Source organism: Engystomops pustulosus, chromosome 3 (genome assembly GCF_040894005.1).
Source record: "Engystomops pustulosus chromosome 3, aEngPut4.maternal, whole genome shotgun sequence".
NCBI lineage: Eukaryota > Metazoa > Chordata > Amphibia > Anura > Leptodactylidae > Engystomops > Engystomops pustulosus.
Window position 1 is genome coordinate 45,292,864 of NC_092413.1, and position 22,413 is coordinate 45,315,276.

The 22,413-nt window shown below is 41.7% G+C and overlaps 1 protein-coding gene across 2 annotated transcripts in view; it reads right to left on the reverse strand.

The window, feature by feature from the left end:
• SLC24A3 (solute carrier family 24 member 3) overlaps positions 1 to 7,068 on the reverse strand; it is a 243,400-nt gene extending 236,332 nt beyond the window's left edge. The window contains exon 1 of one of the 2 annotated variants that reach the window (XM_072140635.1): positions 6,279 to 7,068. In XM_072140635.1, the coding sequence (XP_071996736.1) occupies positions 6,279 to 6,459 (181 nt within the window). In that variant the 5' untranslated portion in view covers positions 6,460 to 7,068. The remainder of the gene's footprint in view (positions 1 to 6,278) is intronic. The other variant, XM_072140636.1, reaches the window with a different exon arrangement.
• Positions 7,069 to 22,413: the final 15,345 nt, after the last annotated feature.

The following is a 22,413-nucleotide window of genomic DNA, read 5'->3' on the forward strand; positions in this document are numbered from 1 at the left end:
GTCTGGTGCTGCCTCCAGAGGGTGATCTCCTATGTAGAGTTGCCAGACTCTATAGGATATGTGAGAGTAGTGGTCCAGATGGATGGCGCAGAGATAGGTATATTAAAAGTTTTTATTCAAGGTCTTTAAAACACAACACATTTTGGGGTACTCTACCCCTTTCTCAAGTGAACAAAAGACAAACCCCGAGGATAGTGTAGGTTCCTCCTTGGGCATGACCTAGGTGTGATTCTCCTGTTTATAGTCCAGTAAGTGCTGGCAATTACACGCTCCCAAAGAATTGGGTGACAATGTACTTTAATACACGAATGAATTGGGTGAATTAGATCTTGAAGGGGGCATCAGGGATTATCTTTAATGTACAACTTTTTGTACAATAAAATTGCTGAAAATGTTTTATCACAAAATAATGACATAATCAGCATTTTCCTGTTGACACAAGGAAAAAATCTGGTGCCAAAATTGATCTGCCAGATGCCACGAACAATCTCTCAGAAAACTATGGAATCAGATCTGACACCAGTATTTCTCTAATGGTTAACTACCAAACGGAGACAAAATATGCAGATCTACAGGTATATAGTATGTAAATAAAGGCTAGTTTTCTTTAAAGAGAATCTGTCACCAAATTATACCACATTACACTACTAGCCCCCTCGGTTATGGTATGAAATATCCTTTCTAAAATTCCTTTTTTAATGTGTTATCTCATCCATTTATCTATAAAGTAAATCCCCTCCACAGTCAAGTGAAAATGATCACAGGAGAGTCACATTTTGCCTGAGATGTGTCACGTTTAAAAGAAATCTACCACCAGGATGAAGGTTTGTAAAGCAAGCACACTGACACACTGGTGTGTGCCACATCTTCTCGATCCCCTCTTCTTTTATCTTCTTATGCCCTTGTTTTATGGGAAAAAAAATGTGCAAATGAGCCTGAGGTTTTTTTTTATGAAAACAAGGCCTAAAAGAAGAGTGGATCCTGCCAGAGAGGGCACATACCAGTATGTAAGTGTGCTTGGTGTGCAAATCTTCATCCTGGAGCTAGATGTCCTCTAAAAGCTGCAGGGGGAATGTAAATTCAGACCCACTTACCTTTGGTTCTATAGTACCTAGAAACAAGATGTTGGTGTCATATTAAAGATAAGAATCTTATCTTTAAAATTACATTCTGTGAGCTACAGAGCCGATTATGAAAGCAGGTACTTCTAGGTACTATAGAAATGAAGATAGGGGTGTATGAATTGACACCACCCCAGCAGCCACCAAAATTGAATCATCAAAGGACAAATATGACTCTTCTCTGCTCATTTTCACATGACTTTAGAGGAGATTGTTTTTTATAGTTTTCACATAAAAGAGGGAATTCTAGTAAAGACATTTTATACCCCACCTGAAAGTGCTAGTAGATTAATTCTATAAAATTTGGTGGCATGCTCCCTTTAAATATAATGTATGGTTGAAGCAGAATTGGTGAATACCTGAACACTTCAGTCAGAATCAGAGTTTTCTAGCAGGTTAACAGCAGATGACAAGCTTCATTGCATTTGAGATGTGCAAATACCCTAGTTTTTATCAATATAACTTTACTATCAAAATACTCAAGAAGAGGCATGTTGTCAGTAGCCCTCGGAAAAATTATACATGCCTCCGACCTCACATGAGTCCGCTAAGAATAACTGGCTATGTTTTGTAAATACTATTCCAACATTCCACAAGACGTCACCATCACTGACAGAGGTGCACAGGAAACTACGATCAACCATCAGGTGCCCCTCGTGTTTATAGGACGTTTACGTGTTTGTTGCCACCATCTTTTAGTTTTCCTATAGATAAAATCTACATAAAATGTGAAATAACTTTGTAAAAATAACAAATTGTTACTTAAAAATGTCATCTCAAACAACCCGCCATCTTTTTATTGAACAACCGAACCGTATCAGTGTATTTCCCTTATTGTGTGGGATGGACACGGACACTTCATCATTCACTCCGATTGAATGGAGTTTACAAGCCTATACTGTTTTCTTTGTACCATCTCCCTGAACATTATCTTTACTTGTATTTGTTGAATATTGTTTTGAATAAAATGATTGAATATAAAAATGTCATCTCAAAAAAGATGATTCTTTTCCCAGGATGCAGTGTAATAATATGGCAGGACTTAATGTATACTGTACAGGAAGTTTCTGAATCAAACAAGCAAGAAGATTGGTTGGTTCATAGATTCAATACAAATCTGACATTTTTCAGGCAATCAAAAGAATCAGAATATTTTCACAGTCGCTATGGAAAAATCTTTAAAAATAGAGGCTTGTTACTGTGGTTATTCATCCCTGAAATTAGGGAGGGGAAAATTTGAAACATTTGGAAATGTTTTTAAAACAATCTGTGTTTTAGAGGACTAGAGCAGTTTATATGGCAATCTGCAGGACAATTGGAGCAACAGCAGTTCAGACCGCTTTGATTTGGTCCTGAATAGAGTTGAGCGGATTCCTCCATTCGGCAGCTCAGCCTAACCTGGATATTTTGAACAGCCAATCAGGAAGCTTTACTCCCCTAGCAACTGGACATGGCTCATTTTCAGTCCAAATCTCCAAAAATGAAACAAAGCGTCTACGAATTGAATCTGGGATGATTCACTCATCTCTAGAGAAGATTGGGGACAGTCATTGTAGGCGTTCCGCCAATTTATGAAGTGTTTATGAAGTGGTGCCCTATTTATGAAGCGTCAAAGCCATAATATTGGTCCTTTTTTGGGGGCGCACAATTTGGGCACAGCTTTGAAATCTCAAGCTAGTTTCCGGACACTCTTTTTGGTGCACACTTAGAGCACACTAATTGGTCTACTGAGTTCTAATTCATGTGTAGTTTGTTCAGACCATTTTCTGTTGTGCAGCAATTCATTTATCCCTTGCGCCACAATCTTACATTGCTGGGTAATTTAACGCATGATTCAGGCACCAAAAACACGGACACTGCGCCACTGTTGATAAATCCCCTTCAATGTATTTCCTTAAAAATTTTACCTTCTTATGGATTCTTTGCAATTTTGTACCCTATTCACATGCAACTGAAAAATCTACATATATTCTTTGCCATAAAAACATCAATGAACAGAATAAATAAATCTGTAGGAATTTTTTTCTGCTCAAATGACGGGGACTTGTTTTGTTTTTCCAGTTGCATCTCATTTGTTTTTAGGAGATGGATCCTAATGGTTGGTACTTGGTTTATATCCTTCTTTCTTTGAGGTCTTATATCCTAACATGGACAGATGAATTAAAATCTCAAATCCAAACGTAGACAAGAATCTACTTCAGAAATTCAGTCATCCTCAGATTTCTACCATAATCCTTCTGTTAAAAAACTAACTTAGATCTGCCATTCTGTGACGTGTGAACTTGACTGTAAAAGTTGATTCAACTGTTAGAGGTGTCAACAAACTGCTACTATTTCAGTCACAGCCGACGTCTAAGGATGTCTCTCAAGTTGTATCTCCGGACTATAAGGCCACATAAATTACTTGCAGATTTGCCTAAACTATCGTACAATAAATAAAAATAAATTTTAGGAAAATGCATGAAAAGATGCATTAAAATTTGCAAGTTAATAAGCATATAACAATTGTGTAGTTTGATTCACTTTGTAATGAATGATGTACAATGTTTGTGTTCTAATTTAAAGTATTTATAATGTTATTCCACTTTTTATGCAGTTTATAACTGTATGTGGAGAATTCTGTATTAGAAGGCAAATTAACGGATGAACTGGATGAAAAAGTTTCGCTTTATGATGCGGCCCTGAGCTTTAATATTGGAAATGAGGATCGCATTGTATACACGAGATAACACAGTTAATACAGATGCCACAGAAACATAGAAGAAACAGTTGCCTCTAAAATAAAACACTACTAAAAGTTCCTTTTTTGAGATGTCCTGTTTTATATTTAGCTCTATAGGTCCTACACCGCAGGCTGGAGGCTTGTGCTTCCCTTCCTATATGTATGTTAAAAATAACCAAAAAAAAAAATAACCACTCACTCCACCTTCATACGACTTTAACATCAAGGTCATCTGTTACTTGCATTGTATCATTTAACAGAACAAACATGTTTGCTGACAATCCTCCTACAATATCTAAATGTGGGTAAAAGAAAAAGATCTGCTCGGGAGATAATAGGAGGAAAAATAGGTCAGTCACTCCATTCCTATTCACTGTGTTACATGTCACTGACAGCCAGTCTCTCTGCAGCCACAATTACCACCCTGGACCATTCTGCACTTTGTAATGACAGTCTCTGGTCAGACAAAACATGTCATTCAACCGCAGCTTTATGTAATTCCGCTCTTATGTTGGGTGTAATCCTTGTATCCGAATGAGTTTTTTTTTCTTCATGCAATTGATACCAGTCTCTATTAATGGCTTATATAGGTCAGCAACAGGCAACCTGTGGTTTATTCAGCTGTCCAAGCAACACTTGGATGATTCACAGCACAGTCACTGGGGGCTGGGGATATCATAACAGCTGGAGGGACAGAGGAGATGTGGACTTCTTTGGGGTCATGTCTGTTTGCGACCCCCCTCCACGTTACAGATATATTAGTGTATACACTTGGTCGTGGACACCTGCCTCTCCTTCCATCAAGCATCAGCCTCAGGATGACAAAAAAATCTTAGTATGTGGTTCTCAGACCACCAAGAAGACAGCTGCGAATACAGGATGACTCTCCTTGGTACAATTCAGTTCACCTGTTCACAAGTCTCTTCTGCACTCAGCCACTGCTTATCCTCACTTTCCCTCTGCCGTTCATGTCAGCACGAGTCTCATCACCAGCGAAGAGGGTATTTTTTTACAGTGTCCCCATAGGACATAGATTTATTCTGCCGATATGGTAGAGATGAGTTTGCTGGATGTAAAGCAGCTGAGCAGTGCTGAGTCTGCCAGATGTAACAGTGCAGTCAGCAGATGTAGCAGAGTTGGGTTTGTCCTTTCACATTCACGCTGCCATAAGCCCATTCTGTTTGATGTTAACTTACAGAGCTATTCTTATATTGAAACAATGTAACTGTATATTTGTAAATGATAACATAAATCATCTTATGTAGGAAAATTGTTCTTAGTTCCGAAATCTCCATAATTTACAGGAAATATGTAGCAAATTCTTTTTAATCATGACAATCATTAACAATTCCATCTATGCAATGAAAACTAAGGTATATGATCCCTTCCAATCCATGGAACCATAAGAAATATGTATGAGACTTGTTTTCATATTGTGATTCATCATTCATCATAATCTTACAGCTATGACATGACCCTGACACGTCAGGAAGCATCATGCACTTCCAAGCAAGTTCAACACAGCAGATTATGAAGTGGGAATGAAACCACTGGCACAGCTATGATGATTTTACATGTCTTGTACATATCAGAACATGACTTTAAATCAGTTATTGATTTTTAACAAAATGTGCAATATTTCACCTACAAGGACCTACATCTTTTCCCAGCCTTATCCACTATGAAACCTCACTCCAAACATCACCGGCTAAACTGTGCACAAGACAAGCAAGTTTATATTGTTTATGTGTATAGTCATGATGAATGATGCAGCTGAGTCACATAAGATATGAAAGGTCTACAGAAATCCACCTCTCAGGTAGACTCCAGCGAGGATGTAATCATCCACTGACCCAAGACTGGTTGTAATCATGATGGGGTTAAGTATGGGGGGGATCTGTAGTAAAATCACCAACCACATACAGCAACAACTTAATGGCAATTTACATGCCTGTGGTTTGTTTTAGAAACTAACTTGCATTGCTGGCCTGGAATGACAATGTAGCAGTAAATATTTAGTCATATCGCTCTATGTATGTCCTCCTTATCCATCATTCTAACACCATATAATAAAATTAATAATTCCTTTAATAACAATAATTTCTTTATTTATATAGCGCTCGGATTACGGAGCACTATACAGGGCTTGCCTAATTATTAATTATAAAAATACAAATACAATATAATAATAGTACCCTGCAAGCTGTAAATGACTAACTCTCCTAGAGAGCAGTTGCCATATGTTGGCATGATTGTGATTTTTAAGGGCACCTGATGTTTGGGTACCATGTGGTACCATGCTGCTTCACCAATAACAGCTTAATACTATGGAAGTGCCACTTTATACTTTAGGTAATAAGCAAAAGACAATAAAACAATTCTTGACCCTTCAATGTGAGGTCTGTAGGTGACCACTGCACAGAACATGAACTCACCCAGTATTCCTGCCCAGTGGGAGACAGCAGAAGCCAGCAGCATGAGGCAGCCCATAAAGCACATCTGCCCCAGCAGTAGCTCCTTCCTTTTCCTGCGGGTCCTGCTCTTCCTCTGCAGGGTCTCCATCATCCCTGGCAGGGCACAGATCTGGCACTGCTCTCCCTGTGTCAGTGCAAGCATGTCCACATCCAATACAATGCACTCAGTGGGTAGAATAAGAGGGGTCCCCCTGGGTTAGGTGCAGAGAGTGCAGGCAGTCAGTATGAAGACTTCTTCCAACTCCAGCTCCTTGTGCTGTGCTCCTAATCCATGTTACATGCGTCTGGGCAGCTCACACACAGGAGGCAGCATGATGCAGGCAGGGGAAGGACACTAGGCTGTGTGCTGCTGCCTGCAGATCATGGGTAGAGGCTGCTGCTGCTGCTTAGCACTGGATTCATTCACACTGATCCCCTGGGAGGGCTTGTTACATAGACACACATGCAGCTCTTCCAAACAAAAGCAACTACAAGAAAGAGCTCACTGCTCAAACTTTACCATCATCAGCACAAAAGCTTCCAATTCCTCCGGCTGCTCCACTCTCCGCCCTGCTCCTCATTCCCACCCCCTCCAAGTTTCATTTTTTTTTCTTTATACAGTTCATAGGGTGAAGTCAGATCCTCATTCACTTCTTACTTGCGCTCTAGAAGGCTCTTAGTAACTCCTGGACCAGATGATAATAAGTCATATATCGACCGCTGTTTCGTCGCATTAAAGTATAATTTTACGGATGTTTGGGTTGCGCGTCACAGTGACCGTAGGAAAATAAAGAGAATTAGTGGCAGGAATAGAAGGACGAAACTGAGAGTTCTGCATGGACTTTGCCTTATTGTGATTCAAGGGGGTTAATCCACAGATTTAATGATGACGAGATTAGTCACAATAGACTTGTAGATTTTCTACATGTGCAGAATGTTCTTTATTCCATTTAGGTTACAGATTTATGTTAGGAAATGGGCTGAAGAAATCGGTATCAACTGAAGCAGCTATGATGAAGAGTGGATATGTAAATAGAAGATGTATGTAAATAGATAAACTTTCTTGTGGTTACCCAGGTTTGTAACCATGACATAGGGGCATCCTTTACATATAAGGCCGTATTCACACAACCGTATGGGGGGTGTATGTATGCCCACAAGCTTGTGGCTGTACATACGTCTACCATAGACGGCAATGGCAGCAACGAGCCACACGTGTACCGCTCCGTACACGGGAAAAAGATAGGACATGTCCTATCTTTCCTGTACGCACGGCCACGCACCGTGTATCTCTATGGAGAGGAGGGGTCACCCCTCCTCCTCTCTCGGTGCTCCTGACGTGTGCCTGGCCAGCTACAGCCCGGCTTGAATATGTTGGTGTGAACTTGGCCTAAGGGAAATAAAGTTTCATCATCAATGGGTCTTCTTTACTCTAAGACCAAGGAGACTATGAGCTGATTGTTATATTATTTGTGGGAAAAGATTCTGTATAACTTTAAGGAAATTTACCTTCAAAATCCATCATGATAAACCACGGACACTTACTCCTGACTGTGGTAATCTTTTATATTAGTGATCCATGGCCTCCTTCCTTCTAATATCAACTTTTAAACCTATGCTAAGGAGCCTGAAGGGCTCTGGGGGTTGTTACCAGAATCCCTCAGTGCTCTGGCTTCAAAGGATGGTACACTGTCTCACTCTCTCTCACACTCACTCCCTCAACACTTCTCCCTCCCTCTGCCTGAAGTTATCTCACACAGTGGGAGCAGGAAATTCCCCTGCATACTGTAACAGCCTGTGGATCCGCAGCATGGGAGGGTTCTGGTAACAATCCTAAGAGCCCTTCAGGAACTCCTCAGTTTTATTTTAAAATGCAGAAAGCCATTGGTAACAAATATAAGAAGATTACTACAGTCACAGTGTTTGAATCTATAAGTAAGTATGGAGGGGCTCAGGTAACACCCCCAGGAGTCCTTAGCATAATTCAAGTAGTTGATTTTCGAAGATAGGAGGCCATTGAAAACAATTACTCTGCATCTATGAGTACATTTCCTTGGCTTATCATGCTTAATTTTGATGGTGGATTTCCTTTAAATTCTGTTAATTTAAATCTTAATATCTTCCTATGCTTAGGAGTCCAGTCGGTGATCACATTTAGTGATTGACAACCTTCGCTGCATAAATGTGCATTCTGAGATTATTGTTAACTACTATGTTGGGTCGTCCATCCCCTCCTATGAGAACAGATTTAAAAAATTTGTGAAGTGTTTTTTTTCTCTGTTACATGTTATTTTTTACTTTTCTGTTATGACATGTATTGCTTGATATACAGTTACACTTTGGAAACTCGGATATTATATGCCATCATTTATAATCATTGTAATACATGCATTGTATTATCTGTTACATGCTATATTATAACAAAACAATAAAAATAAAGATACAAAAAATAAATAAAATATATACTCATATAGTTATTGTTGGACTGGGGGGCCTGGGCCCCACCAGTGAAATAAATCTTGGGGGCCCGCCCTACTGCTACATAGAAATATTACCTTTATTGGAAAAATTTCCATGAATTTCCAGGAACTGCCAGGTGAGACAGTAAAATAAAAAATGAACTAATACCTTTCTTTCAAGTGCACATCTCTAGGTTTGTGAGCAGTGGCTGCAGGGGCGACACTATGTAAGGACATAAATTACAGCAATGCTATAAGAATTATCCGGTTTCTTGGAATTCCTGCTGGTGACTGGGCTTTGGTTTGGGATGTAAGAGTCAGCATTCAGCAGCAACATACAAATGATAAAATGCTAACAAAAATCACCCCTCACCCTGGGGTCATCACATCAGACATATGAGGCAGCCTTTACTTAGTGACTGTGAATGACACTATACTTGTTGAGAGTGACTACAGTTATGATGAGAAACACACAGGTGACATTGTAATGGCCTGCCCAATGCAGTTTCATTATGCAGTATTGCATAAGATTGCATATGTCCCGTAGAGCCTGATCACCTCTGTGTGCCATCTACTGTCTATATCTGGTATTGCAGCTACATAGCACCTGCCTGAGAAGGAATGTTTACATCGTATTAACTAATTGGCATATTTTTAGAAGTCTTTTTTTTTCACAGTAACACCGGCATGTGTCAAGACTTAAGAAGATGTGTTCTGGAATTGTGGAGAAGATGCCGACAGGTAGGTATAGTTACTTTTATTCAATACTACGTAAGTAGTAGTTTTCCTTTAAAATACTCAACTACTAGGTGTTAGTGTCCAATCAGGTTTCATACACTGGGACACTCCCTATAGGCCAGAGGAATGATAAAGAATGATACAGGAACAGCACGATGCAGAGATATTACATTATGGATATTTATTACACTGCAAAGATCCACTAGTGGAGGTAGTGAGTTCACATTAGGCTGTATTTATCAAAGCAAATCATTCTATTTATCTGAAGGACATCCCATCAGTCATATACTGATCAGCTGTGTTTCCTCTCTGCCTGAAGGAAAGGGTTAAGGTTATTGATATTTATTATAATTGTTATACAATGTTAATCCTTATCTGCGCCGAGCTAACAGACATTGGGGGTCATTTACTAAGGGCCCGATTCGCGTTTTCCCAACGTGTTACCCGAATATTTCCAATTTGCACCGATTTCCACTGAATTGCCCCGGGATTTTGGCGCACGCGATCGGATTGTGGCGCATCGGCTCTTGCATGCACGCGACGGAAATCGGGGGCGTGGCCAAACAAAAACCGATGGATTCGGAAAAACCGCCGCATTTTTTTAAAAAAAGTGTCGCGAAAATTGCACTTACCTTCACTCTGCCCGGCTCGGTGTATTCCAGGGCGTTCCGATGCTCTTCAGCGCAGCAGCGCCACCTGGTGGACGGCGGAGGAACTGCCTTAATAAATCCCGGCCGGACCCGAATCCAGCGCAGAGAACGCGCCGCTGGATCGCGAATGGACCGGGTAAGTAAATCTGCCCCATTATGTATAATCTGCATAGTACCTTCTGCTCTTTACAATTCTGCATGAAGATAGGACAATATGTACAGTCTGCTCAGATCCTCTTGCTCCACAACATTTTGCCTGCAGATAGGACACTATGTACAACGTGCTCAGCTCCTTTGACTCTACAGCATACAGCCTGCATATAGGACACTAAGTACAATCTGCTTAGCTCATCTTGCTCTATAAGATGCCGCCTGCAGATTACAATGGCTTTTTAATGATGACTAGTTCCCTTTAAAGAGGACCTGTCACCCCCGAAAAATACCCCCACCAAATTAGTTCCCTATAATCCTGTCCCCAGCCCCTTTATATTTATTGAATTTTTATTAAAAATTGTGTGTGCATACTTAGTTTTAAATGATCCGACCTCTTATCAAATAAGAGGTCGGATCGTCGTACAGGTCCGCTAGCAGTCGGCCATATTCATGAGAGGGCCGGCCGACACACCCCCTTCATGCCCCTTTCAGTCTGGGACCTGTAAAAACCTATTGTGCAATTGCTGCTGGCTCTATGCTCACAGTACTGGTTGAATGTTTGGCCGGCGTGTGAATAAGCCCCTCTGCGGCCGCTGTTAGCGTGCCGCATCGCATAGAGCCGGCAGCGATTGCGAAATACATGCGCTGCTGCCGGCGATTCTTACAGGTCCCTGACCTAAAGGGGCGTGAAGGGGGGGTGTCGGCTGGCCCCCTCATGAATACGGCCGACTGTCGGGGGACCTGTACTACCATATATACTCGAGTATAAGCCGACCCGAGTATAAGCCGAGACCCCTAATTTTACCTCCCAAAACTGGGAAAACCTATTGACTCGAGTATAAGCTGAGGGTGGGAAATGGATTGGTCACAGACCCCCCCCCCAGTATATAGTCAGCCAGCCCCCTATAGTATACAGCCTGTCCCCAGTAGTATACAGCCACCCCAGCCTGCCCCCAGTAGTATACAGCCATCCCATCCTGCCCCCAGTAGTATACAGCCACCCCAGCCTGCCCCCAGTAGTATACAGCCTGCCCCCAGTAGTATACAGCCTGCCCCCAGTAGTATACAGCACTGCCCAGCCTGCCCCCAGTAGTATACAGCACTGCCCAGCCTGCCCCCAGTAGTATACAGCCCAGTCCAGCCTGCCCCAGTAGTATACAGCCCAGCCTGCCCCAAGTAGTATACAGAACAGCCCAGCCTGCCCCCAGTAGTATACAGAACAGCCCAGCCTGCCCCAGTAGTATACAGCCTGCCCCCAGTAGTATACAGCACTGCCCAGCCTGCCCCCATTAGTATACAGCACTGCCCATACACGAGTATATACGGTAAGTATGCACACACACATTTTAGTAAAAATTCAATAAATATAAAGGGGCTGGGGACAGGATTAGGGGGAACTAATTTGGTGGGGGTATTTTTCGGGGGTGGCAGGTCCTCTTTAAAGAAACAAAAATAGATTACAATTTCAAATGTGCAAAGCCATTCACATCTTTCATGGATTTCATTCCATTCCGCTACACGAAATAATGGAAAAATTAGTCATTCTCGTGTTTGATTCACCTGATGTATCCTAATAGCAGATGACTTGTGAATTAGTTTAGGAATCAACAAATCTCAAATCAGGCAAATACATTTGCTTAATCTCCGGATACAGTTTTCCCAGTGGCAAAAGGATTATTTTGTTGTAATCTATGTTCTAATATAGAGGAGAGATCTCATGATAGCTGCAGAAAGCTTCTCTATAGGCGTAACTAAACTTGTGGGTTTGCACCTGTATATGCAAGTGGCAGATGCTTTAATGCAGAGAGTAAGGTTCGGCACGGTACAGGATGAGTGTCCTCATTTTCCAGCTCATAAATTACTTTGCTACTTGTATAAAGAAACCATTGTTTCAAAGATAATCAACTGAGCCGATTTTCTGAATAATACTTCCCAGGGGAGTTATGGAAAGTTTTACAGTAAAAGCTAATAAAACTGTTTTACTATGTATAAGCTTTCCAGGAACAAGGTTATCTATGGGATTAACTGTACAATTTCAACATTTTATGATATACCTGTGATAGAAAACATTGAAAGTGACTGTATATCTATATGCTCTCTATATATGGGCTATAAATATGTGGCATGTAGCTGTTCTAATATACTATAAATAGGTTGTCCTATTAGGGCACATGGACAACATATATACAGGTCCATTAAGAGTGTCAGTCTGGGTTTGCTAGTATTGGCAACATGTAATCTTATCTTTAACCTGTAGAGGGCGCAACAAGGAAAATGTGACCAACTAAAAGGAGTTGTAGACTCTCTGGGGGCATTTATCAACTGTGTCGCAGTGGAGCTCATTTACTAAGGGCTCCGCGGCCGCACTTTCGTCGGGTTGCTCGACTTTTTCCGTTTTACACCGAATTCCGCCGGGATTCTGGGGCACGCGATCGGATTTCGCCGCAATCGCGCCAGCTTTCACGCAACAGAAATGGGGGGCTGTGGCCATCGGAAAACCCGACGGATTCGGAAAAAACGCAGAATTTAAAAAACGAATTGTGTCGCAAAATCAATCACTCACATGCACCAGGAATAGGTTGGTGAACTCCGGCGGACCTCGGCGCAGTAGCAACACCTGGTGGACATCGGGCGCACGACCTTAGTGAACCGCCGGAAGACCCGAATCCTCCTCAAAGAACGCGCCACTGGATCGCGACAGGACCGGGTAAGTAAATGTGCCCCAATGTCTGTGTCCCTGCAGCACAGATTGTGCTACAATTTACACTAGGATGTTAGATTGTGGCTTAGGGGGTTAATGAACTGGCACAGGACTGAAAAGGTTTAGGGGTTGGGTTATTTTGATTATTATTTTATAATGTATTGTAATTTTGTAATTTATATAGCAGATTGTGATATTTTCTGTTAACTGAATATTGATGTTTTGTATATTGAAAGAAAACTTTAATAAAAAATAACTTGCTATGTGACGTGACTCTCTGTGCTAGGGCATCAGGCTGACGTCACAGTGGCCGAAGCTAGTGGGATTTAGAGCAATGACTGAAAGACTAGATGAAGCTGGTCCCTACCCGCAAAGGTTTTAAAAGCCTATGACTTGAGTTTTCAGGAACAGAAAGCTTAAAGGGATATTTGTATTTTCTATATTTATGACATATCCACTACATATATCATAAATACATGACCCCCTTCTAGAAGTGAACTGGATGGATAATTTGATGCTCATGCAGGCGACTCTCCATTCATGTCCATGGAAGCATAGAAAATAGCCAAGCGCATAGAGATGAATGGAGAATGGTCGCATAAAAAACTCCATTCAGCTGGGCTGCAGGGAGGGGGGTAGCTATCCTTTGAATATCTCATAAATAAGGGGTTTCATAAGAAAGGTAATTATTAGGGGTTTGGATCCGCCGAATTCAGCGGAAATGTGAACAACAACAAATTGAATCGGGTACCCTAACATGACCACTCACCGGTAACAACCACAATCGGTGCTGGCACTAATCCAGAGTGTTGATCCTTTAATGCCACTACCAAAGTCATCCTCAGGGAGCATCAATCCTAGGGAAAAGGGCTTTGCTGGTGGTACCACAATCGGTGCTGGGGGTTTGGGGGAATGCGTATACTGCAACCTTCTGGCTGAAGTCCGGGTTCAGGGACATTACGGTTTGGGTCCGCTCAAGCCTAGTCAATTCATGATGCGTTACATGCTGGAGCCACTATAGGGGGGAAAAAATCATGACAGATCCCTTTTAAATACAACAATTTATTGAAATAACTCCATATTGCCACCTGGCAGCCCAAAGTCATATTGCAAGTATGGTTCTCTGTCCACTTCAAGAGTCAAAGCTTGAAATAGACTCTTATATACAGGCCTCTAGTACTGGGTATTCTGACCAGGGACATTCATAATTCATATAATGAATAGGTAATACATTCTAGATCATTGGGGTTCTGACCTTCTAGACCTTCTCATTTCATGAATAAACCTAAATAACATATAAATAAGGTTTGCATCTCACTATTGACCTTAATTGTTGTCATAAAGATTAAAATAGCATGTGATTTCTTAGGCCGGGATCATATGCCCGATCCTGATTTCTTTTTATTTTCCAGCATCCAGCAGGAGATACTGTTGATAAGCAGGAGTTTCCATTAAACATGAGATTTATATATAATAGACAAGAATGCAGCATCCCTCCTGGTTCATTGTAACGGAGAAAATAACAGTGCAGCCAGCAGCGAAAATAGCAGAGATGTGAACTTGGCCTGAAAAGCTCATTTCATCAGTCCCATTGTTATATGTGAAATGGATTGTTCTCAGTTATCAAAATAATCATATTGGGAATCAGTTTTCTTGTGACATAATATTTATGAATTTCATTAAAATCTGACATGGAAAATCAGAAAGTTATAACTTAGGTCAGGTTCACACTCAGGTTTATGCTCCTTACCCCTCCCCTCTCCATAAGGAGCTAAGACCATGTCCGTGCATAATGCATGTCTATGGTGGCTGTGAGCTAGCTGCCATTTTAGCGGCCATACACGGATGTGTGAATGGAGCCATAGTTGTCTTTTGTTTGTCAAAAAGCCTCTTCGGCAATGTATTATATAGCTGATATACGTTTGTTGGGGTTATATTCTGTATTAATTTAGAATATATGTAAAATGCTGCAGCCGACAACTGATTGCTGAATGGAGTCTAACCTCAAGAGTGTAACAGCATTGTGGCTATTAGTATTCATCATTTCAGTTAAAGGGGTTTCCAGTGTCTACAGCGAAAATTCCAGTTTATATCCTATCCATAACATAGGGGATAACTTGCTGGTCAGTGAGAGTCCTAGTAGTGAGCTTCCCATGATCACTAGAACAGGGGTCCGTTTTACCACAAATGAACAGAGCAGCCAGCCAATTGGACATGCGCGCTGCTGCTCTATTCATCTCTATGGTGCTGATGGGGATAGCCTAGTGCCATATTCGGCTTTCTCTATCAGTGTCATAGACAGTGGGGCAGATTTATCAAGCAGTCTGAAAGTCAGAATATTTCCAATTGCCCATGGCAACCAATCACAGCTCCCCTTTAAAATATTCATGAGCACTGGTGAAATGAAAGCTGAGCTGTGATTGGTTGCCATGGGCAACTGGAAATATTCTGACTTTCAGACTGCTTGATAAATCTGCCCCAATGAATGGAGCAGTAGTGTGCACGTTTGACCTGTTGCTTCATTCATTTGGGGTTCATCTGACACCCATTCTTGTGATCCAACCCCATTCTGCAACCCCCAACGATCAGCAAAATATCCCCTATCCTGAGGATAGGAGATAACTTGTTGTGTCTGGACAACTCCTTTAAGTAATCTTCACCTTTTAACCTTCATTTGTTTATATATTTGATAGAGTTTGCTTAATCCTTAGAGGCTTTTTCTATTCATTATTCTATAGGACACCTTATGTTGTAAATCTTACCGGATCTTAGCTTTAATTACCAGAACCACAGCCCACAATAGCAATGATGGAAACATAGAACACAAATCAAGTTGTTTGCTTTCTCATATTTCAGATTTGTTTGGTTTGCACGTTGTATAAGCTATTGGCAAGTAGATATTGACAAGCTGAGACGTGCATAGACAGGGCGCGAGCCTTGCAAAACATTACGAGTTCTACAAAGTAACTGGAACCAAATCCTGAACAAGTATTTATAAAGATCTGTAACATCATCCAGAATTTTATCAGATACTACTGGTGTGCATTGGTGTACTGGTGTACAATTATCACTAATCCATTGGATAGGAAATAAAGTCTGACCACTATGACACCAAGAGATCATACCCAACGTTGAAATGTTGGTCCATCCATTTATATTTTCAGTAATTACTTCCTGTGATGTGACCTGGGGGTTCAATAAAGATCAGAAATGATGACGCAATTATCTGCATGAATACTCGGAGCATAAATGTTCTTCTCACAATAAAGAAAAGACTGAAGGAGGAACGAAATGAACTATCGAGTGTCTCACTGACCCAATATGTTTAGTTTCTCCATTATATAACAAGAAGTTATGAAATGACTCATAAATATTTGGTAAATGCAAATGTGTATGGAATTACTACCATAATCAAATAAGTTCCTGATTCCGGTTACTTTACAGGAACTTTCCTAGTTTTATTTACCCTTGAAGCAAACAATAAGACTTTTATAAGACATGGTGAGATTATACTTGTCCTCCAAAGCAAAGGTAAAATACTTTATTATTCTAGACCATTGCTGATCTCTTTCACTAAAAGGGAAGCTGTCACTTTTACCCCACTAAAAACTAGCAGCAGTTTCATGTAGGGGAGGATATATTCTTTATATCATTGCTTATTTTACATGAAATCTCACCCATTTACCCATAAAAAAGATCTCCAAAATCAAGTGAAAGTGAGAAGAGTCATCTTTTGTCAGAGATAAGTCAGGCTAAAAGGCTGACAGGGTCTACAGGAGCTAGAACTATGGTTCTGGTATCATATTAACAAATGAGAGTTTTCTTTGTGAATTACAGAACCAAATATATATGATGGTAAAATCATTGAAGCTGCAAATAAAGTTGCAATCCAACATTTTTTAACTGCTTGTGTCTATGGTTCTAGCGCTCGCAGCACCACAGGCAGGTGAGATTCTTATATTTAATGTTATACCAAAATTATGGATCTAACTACAACAGAACTCAAGATATAGACATTTCAAGTGACCCTTTTCTTCAAGCCTCTCAGTCTGACTTACCTAAAGCAAAAGATGAAAGTTGTATTCTCATTTTCACTTGCCTTTGGATGAGATTTTGTTATAGGTAAATGGACAAGATTTCACATGAATGGGGCAATGATAAAAGTATATATAATACCCCAACAGAAGGTGTTGCTAGTATAGGGGGGGGGTAAAGGTAGGTGTCTGGTTCCCTCTGATTTACTTGTCTAATGAAGGATTAATTTAGTCAGTAAACCCCCTATAAAGGACCCTCTCTCCAGGTATAAAAATGTTGTTTCCTAAAGATTTAATTCTCTCCTGGGTTCTGTTGGGAGCCAAGTCCACTGGTTATTGTGGCAGAGTTTTTCTTGATGACCTCGGTAGCTCTGATCTGCATTTTTACCTTGTCCAGGCAGCAGTGAGAATTATATACAAAAAGTATATTCCTTTTATATATAGTAGGGGAAGCATTAGAAATGTCCTTCAAGTGCAACTATCTCATTTATAAAAATGTATTGAATTATAAGATGTAAGTGTAACCAGGACAAGATGTCAAATGTGACTACATTGTGGTATAGGAAGTGGCATAATTATGGTGGGTCCAAATATAACAACAGTGTTATACATGAATGCATAGTGTGTGATCGTAGCAAAGTGGTTTGGTTCCTGTTTGTGCCTTAATCAGCTTCTGTCACTCTATATACATTTTATTCCACAATATGGCCAATAGGATTTGAGTATGTCCATATGTATAGTTCAACATAATACTAAGTTACTAGATGTATAAGCATAAGTAATCGTATGAAGCCTCTCTTCCAATTCCCTCTTCGCCTGTGGTCATGGTTAATGAGGTAGAATAAACTTAAAGAGACAATACTGTATATTACTCATCTTATTTGCTACTCTTTTATGTGCTCTATTCTATGTGTAGAATATAAGATTTCAGAGTTACATTAAATGATTGTAAACTGAAATAAATCTAAGATGACATAGTAAATTAAACCAAATTAATACAATGGGTACGGAAAGTATTCAGATCCCTTTATACTTTTTATTTCATTGCAGCCAATTGGTAATTGCTCATTAATGTGCACTCTGCCCCCCATCTTGACAGAAAAAAACAAATGAAGATATTTTTGCTAGTTAAAAAAGAAAATCTGAAATATCACATGGTCATAAGTATTCAGACCTTTTGCATATATAACTCACATACTGTCCATTTCCTTCTGATTCTCCTTGAGATAGTTCTACTACTTCATCGGAGTGTAGTTGTGTTAAATTAAACTGATTGGACTTTATTACGAAATGCACACACCTGTCTATATAAGACCACAGCTCACAGTGCAGGTCAGAGCACATGAGAATCTAATGAGGTTTAAGAAACTGCCCAAGGAACTCAGAGACAGAATAGATGTGGCCAAGGTTACAAAAAAATTTCTGTGGCACTCAAGGCTCCTAAGAGCATAGTGGCCTCCATAATCCCTAAATGGAAGAAGTTTAGGATTACCACAACTCTGCCTCGACCTTGCCGTCCAGCCAAACTAAGCAATCGTGGGAGAAGAGCCTTGGTGAGAGAGGTAAAGAATAATCCCAAGATGGCTGAGGCTCCAGAGATGCAGTATGGAGATGGGAGAAAATTCCACAAGGTCAACTATCATTAATTACATCCCTCCACCAGTTGGGGCTTCATGGCAGAGTGTGCCGACTGAAAACTCTCCTCTGTATAAGAAACCATGATACAGTTTGCAAAAAAACACATGAAGTACTCCCAGACTATGAGCAATAAGATTATCTGGCCTGATTCTAAGTGGTATGTGTGGAAAAAAACAGGAGCTGCTCATCACCTGCCAAATACAATCCCGATAGTGACACAAGGTGGTGTCAGCATCATGCTATGGGGGTATTTTTTGGCTGCAGGGCAGGATGGCTGGTTACAATTTAAGGAAAGATGAATGCGGCCAAGTACAGAGATATCCTGGATGAATTCTCTTCCAGAGTGCTCTGGACCTCAGACTGGCCGAAGGTTCACCTTCCAACAAGACAATGGCCCTAATCACACAGCTAAAATAACAAAGCAGTGGCTTCAGAACATCTCTGTGACTATTCCTGACTGGCCCAGCCAGAGCCCTGACCTAAACCCAATTGAGCATCTCTGAGAGACTTAAAAATGGCTTCTACCAACGTTTAACATGCATCCTGAGGGAATTGGCTAGGATCTGCTAGGAAAAATGTCAGAGGATCCCCAAATCCAGGTGTGAAAATCTTGTTGCATCATTCCCAAGAAGACTCCTGGCTGTACTGGCTCCAAAGCTGCTTCTACTCAATACTGGGCAAAGGGCTGAATACTAATGACTAGAGATGAGCGAGCACTAAAATGCTCGGGTACTCGTTATTCGAGACAAACTTTTCCCGATGCTCGAGTGCTCGTTTCGAGTAACGAGCCCCATTGAAGTCAATGGGAGACTTGAGCATTTTTCAAGGGGACCAAGGCTCTGCACAGGGAAGCTTGGCCAAACACCTGGGAACCTCAGAAAAGGATGGAAACACCACGGAAATGGACAGGAAACAGCAGGGGCAGCATGCATGGATGCCTCTGAGGCTGCTTAATCGCACCATTATGCCAAAATTATGGGCAACAGCATGGCCATGACAGAGTGACCGAATGAGGCTAGATAGCATCTAAAACATCCAATAATTGACCCTGACACTATAGGGGACGGCATGCAGAGGCAGCGGCAGCAGCGGCAGGCTAGAGAGTGGCATGGCAACATACCCTAAATGGACTCAGGCTTCAAACCAATGGGTGGCAGAGAGGAACCAAAGGAGGTGAGCAAGAAGCGCTCAAATAATATCGGTACATGATAAAAGTTTGCCAGTATATTTTGTGGATTACACAGCAGGGTGGCGACAAAGTTAACATGGAAGCCATGAAAACAATCCAAAATTCTGCCTGACACAGCTCGTTTGATAAGGGGACCATGTATGGAGGCAGTGAACTAGTAGTAGATTAAAGGTGCTGCAGTTAAAACTATGTTAGTTGGATCTTGGCATGGAGCTGGCGCTCCGCTGCCAGGCGAGCTTTTGCCAATCCAAGCCCCTGTCTCTAGGCTACTCCCCAAACAGCACTTCTAAGAACCTTTTGTATAAGATCAAGTGTAGTAGCGTTCTTATAAGTTTGGGATATGGCGGGTGAGGGGAATGTAAACATCTGCGCAAGAAGCGCTGAAATAATATCCGTAAATGGTAAAAGTTTGCCAGTGTATTTTGTGGATAACACAGCAGGGTGGCGACAAAGTTAACAACTTTGATGTGGAATCCATGAAAACAACCCAAATTTCGGCCTGACACACCTCGTTTGATAAAGGGACGATGTATGGAGGCAGCTATATGGACGACTTTTGGAGGTAGCAATGGAGACAACGTGTGGAGGCTGCTATGGAGACAATTCAATTTGGATAGTGCCTGTATGTGGCAGTCCAAAAAAGTTTTCAAACCAGAGGAGCAGGTAGGTGGCCCTCCAGAAAAATGGAATAGATTGAGTGCCTGTATGTGGCAGTCCAAAAAAGTTTTCAAACCAGAGGAGCAGGTAGGTGGCCCTCCAGAAAAATTGAATAGATTGAGTGCCTGTATGTGGCAGTCCAAAAAAGTTTTCAAACCAGAGGAGCAGGTAGGTGGCCCTCCATAAAAATGGAATAGATTGAGTGCCTGTATGTGGCAGTCCAAAAAAGTTTTCCAACCAGAGGAGCAGGTAGGTGGCCCTCCAGAAAAATGGAATAGATTGAGTGCCTGTATGTGGCAGTCCAAAAAAGTTTTCAAACCAGAGGAGCAGGTAGGTGGCCCTCCAGAAAAATGGAATAGATTGAGTGCTTGTATGTGGCAGTCCAAAAAAGTTTTCAAACCAGAGGAGCAGGTAGGTGGCCCTCCATAAAAATGGAATAGATTGAGTGCCTGTATGTGGCAGTCCAAAAAAGTTTTCAAACCAGAGGAGCAGGTAGGTGGCCCTCCAGAAAAATGGAATAGATTGAGTGCCTGTATGTGGCAGTCCAAAAAAGTTTTCAAACCAGAGGAGCAGGTAGGTGGCCCTCCATAAAAATGGAATAGATTGAGTGCCTGTATGTGGCAGTCCAAAAAAGTTTTCAAACCAGAGGAGCAGGTAGGTGGCCCTCCATAAAAATGGAATAGATTGAGTGCCTGTATGTGGCAGTCCAAAAAAGTTTTCAAACCAGAGGAGCAGGTAGGTGGCCCTCCATAAAAATGGAATAGATTGAGTGCCTGTATGTGGCACTCCCAAAAATTGTTTAAAACAGAGGACCGGGTCGGTGGCCCTCCATAAAAATTAAATGCATAAAGTACTATAGCTAGAGCCAGTGGGCCCTGTAAAAAAATAGCCAGTTTCCTCTGCTTTACTGTACAAAGAGGAGGAGAAGGAGGAAAATGAGGAGGAGGAGGAGTGGATAAATTATTCAGGTTGAGCTTCCTTCACCTGGTGGAGATTGGAAATTAGGAGAAATCCAGGCTTTATTCATCTTGATAAGCGTCAGCCTGTCAGCGCTGTCAGTCGACAGGCGTGTACGCTTATCGGTGATGATGCCACCAGCTGCACTGAAAACCCGCTCGGACAAGACGCTAGCGGCAGGGCAGGCAAGAACCTCCAAGGCGTACAGCGCCAGTTCGTGCCACATGTCCAGCTTTGAAACCCAGTAGTTGTAGGGAGCTGTGTGATCATTTAGGACGATGGTATGGTCAGCTACGTACTCCCTCACCATCTTTCTGTAAAGATCAGCCCTACTCTGCCGAGACTGGGGACAGGTGACAGTGTCTTGCTGGGGTGACATAAAGCTGGCAAAAGCCTTGTAAAGCGTACCCTTGCCAGTGCTGGACAAGCTGCCTGCTCGCCTACTCTCCCTCGCTACTTGTCCCGCAGAACTACGCACTCTGCCGCTAGCGCTGTCAGAAGGGAAATACTGTTTCAGCTTGTGCACCAGGGCCTGCTGGTATTCATGCATTCTCACACTCCTTTCCTCTCCAGGGATGAGAGTGGAAAGATTTTGCTTGTACCGTGGGTCCAGGAGAGTGAACACCCAGTAATCGGTGCTGGAATAAATTCTTTGAACGCGAGGGTCACGGGATAGGCAGCCTAGCATGAAATCTGCCATATGCGCCAGAGTACCAACGCATAAGAATTCACTCCCCTCACTGGCCTGACTGTCCATTTCCTCCTCCTCCAACTCCTCCAACTCCTCTTCTTCTGCCCATACACGCTCAACAGTGAAGGACTCAACAATGGTCCCCTCTTGTGTCTCGCCAACATTCTCCTCCTCTTCCTCCTCCACCTCCTCCGATATGCGCTGAGAAACAGACCTAAGGGTGCTTTGGCTATCAACAAGGGAATCTTCT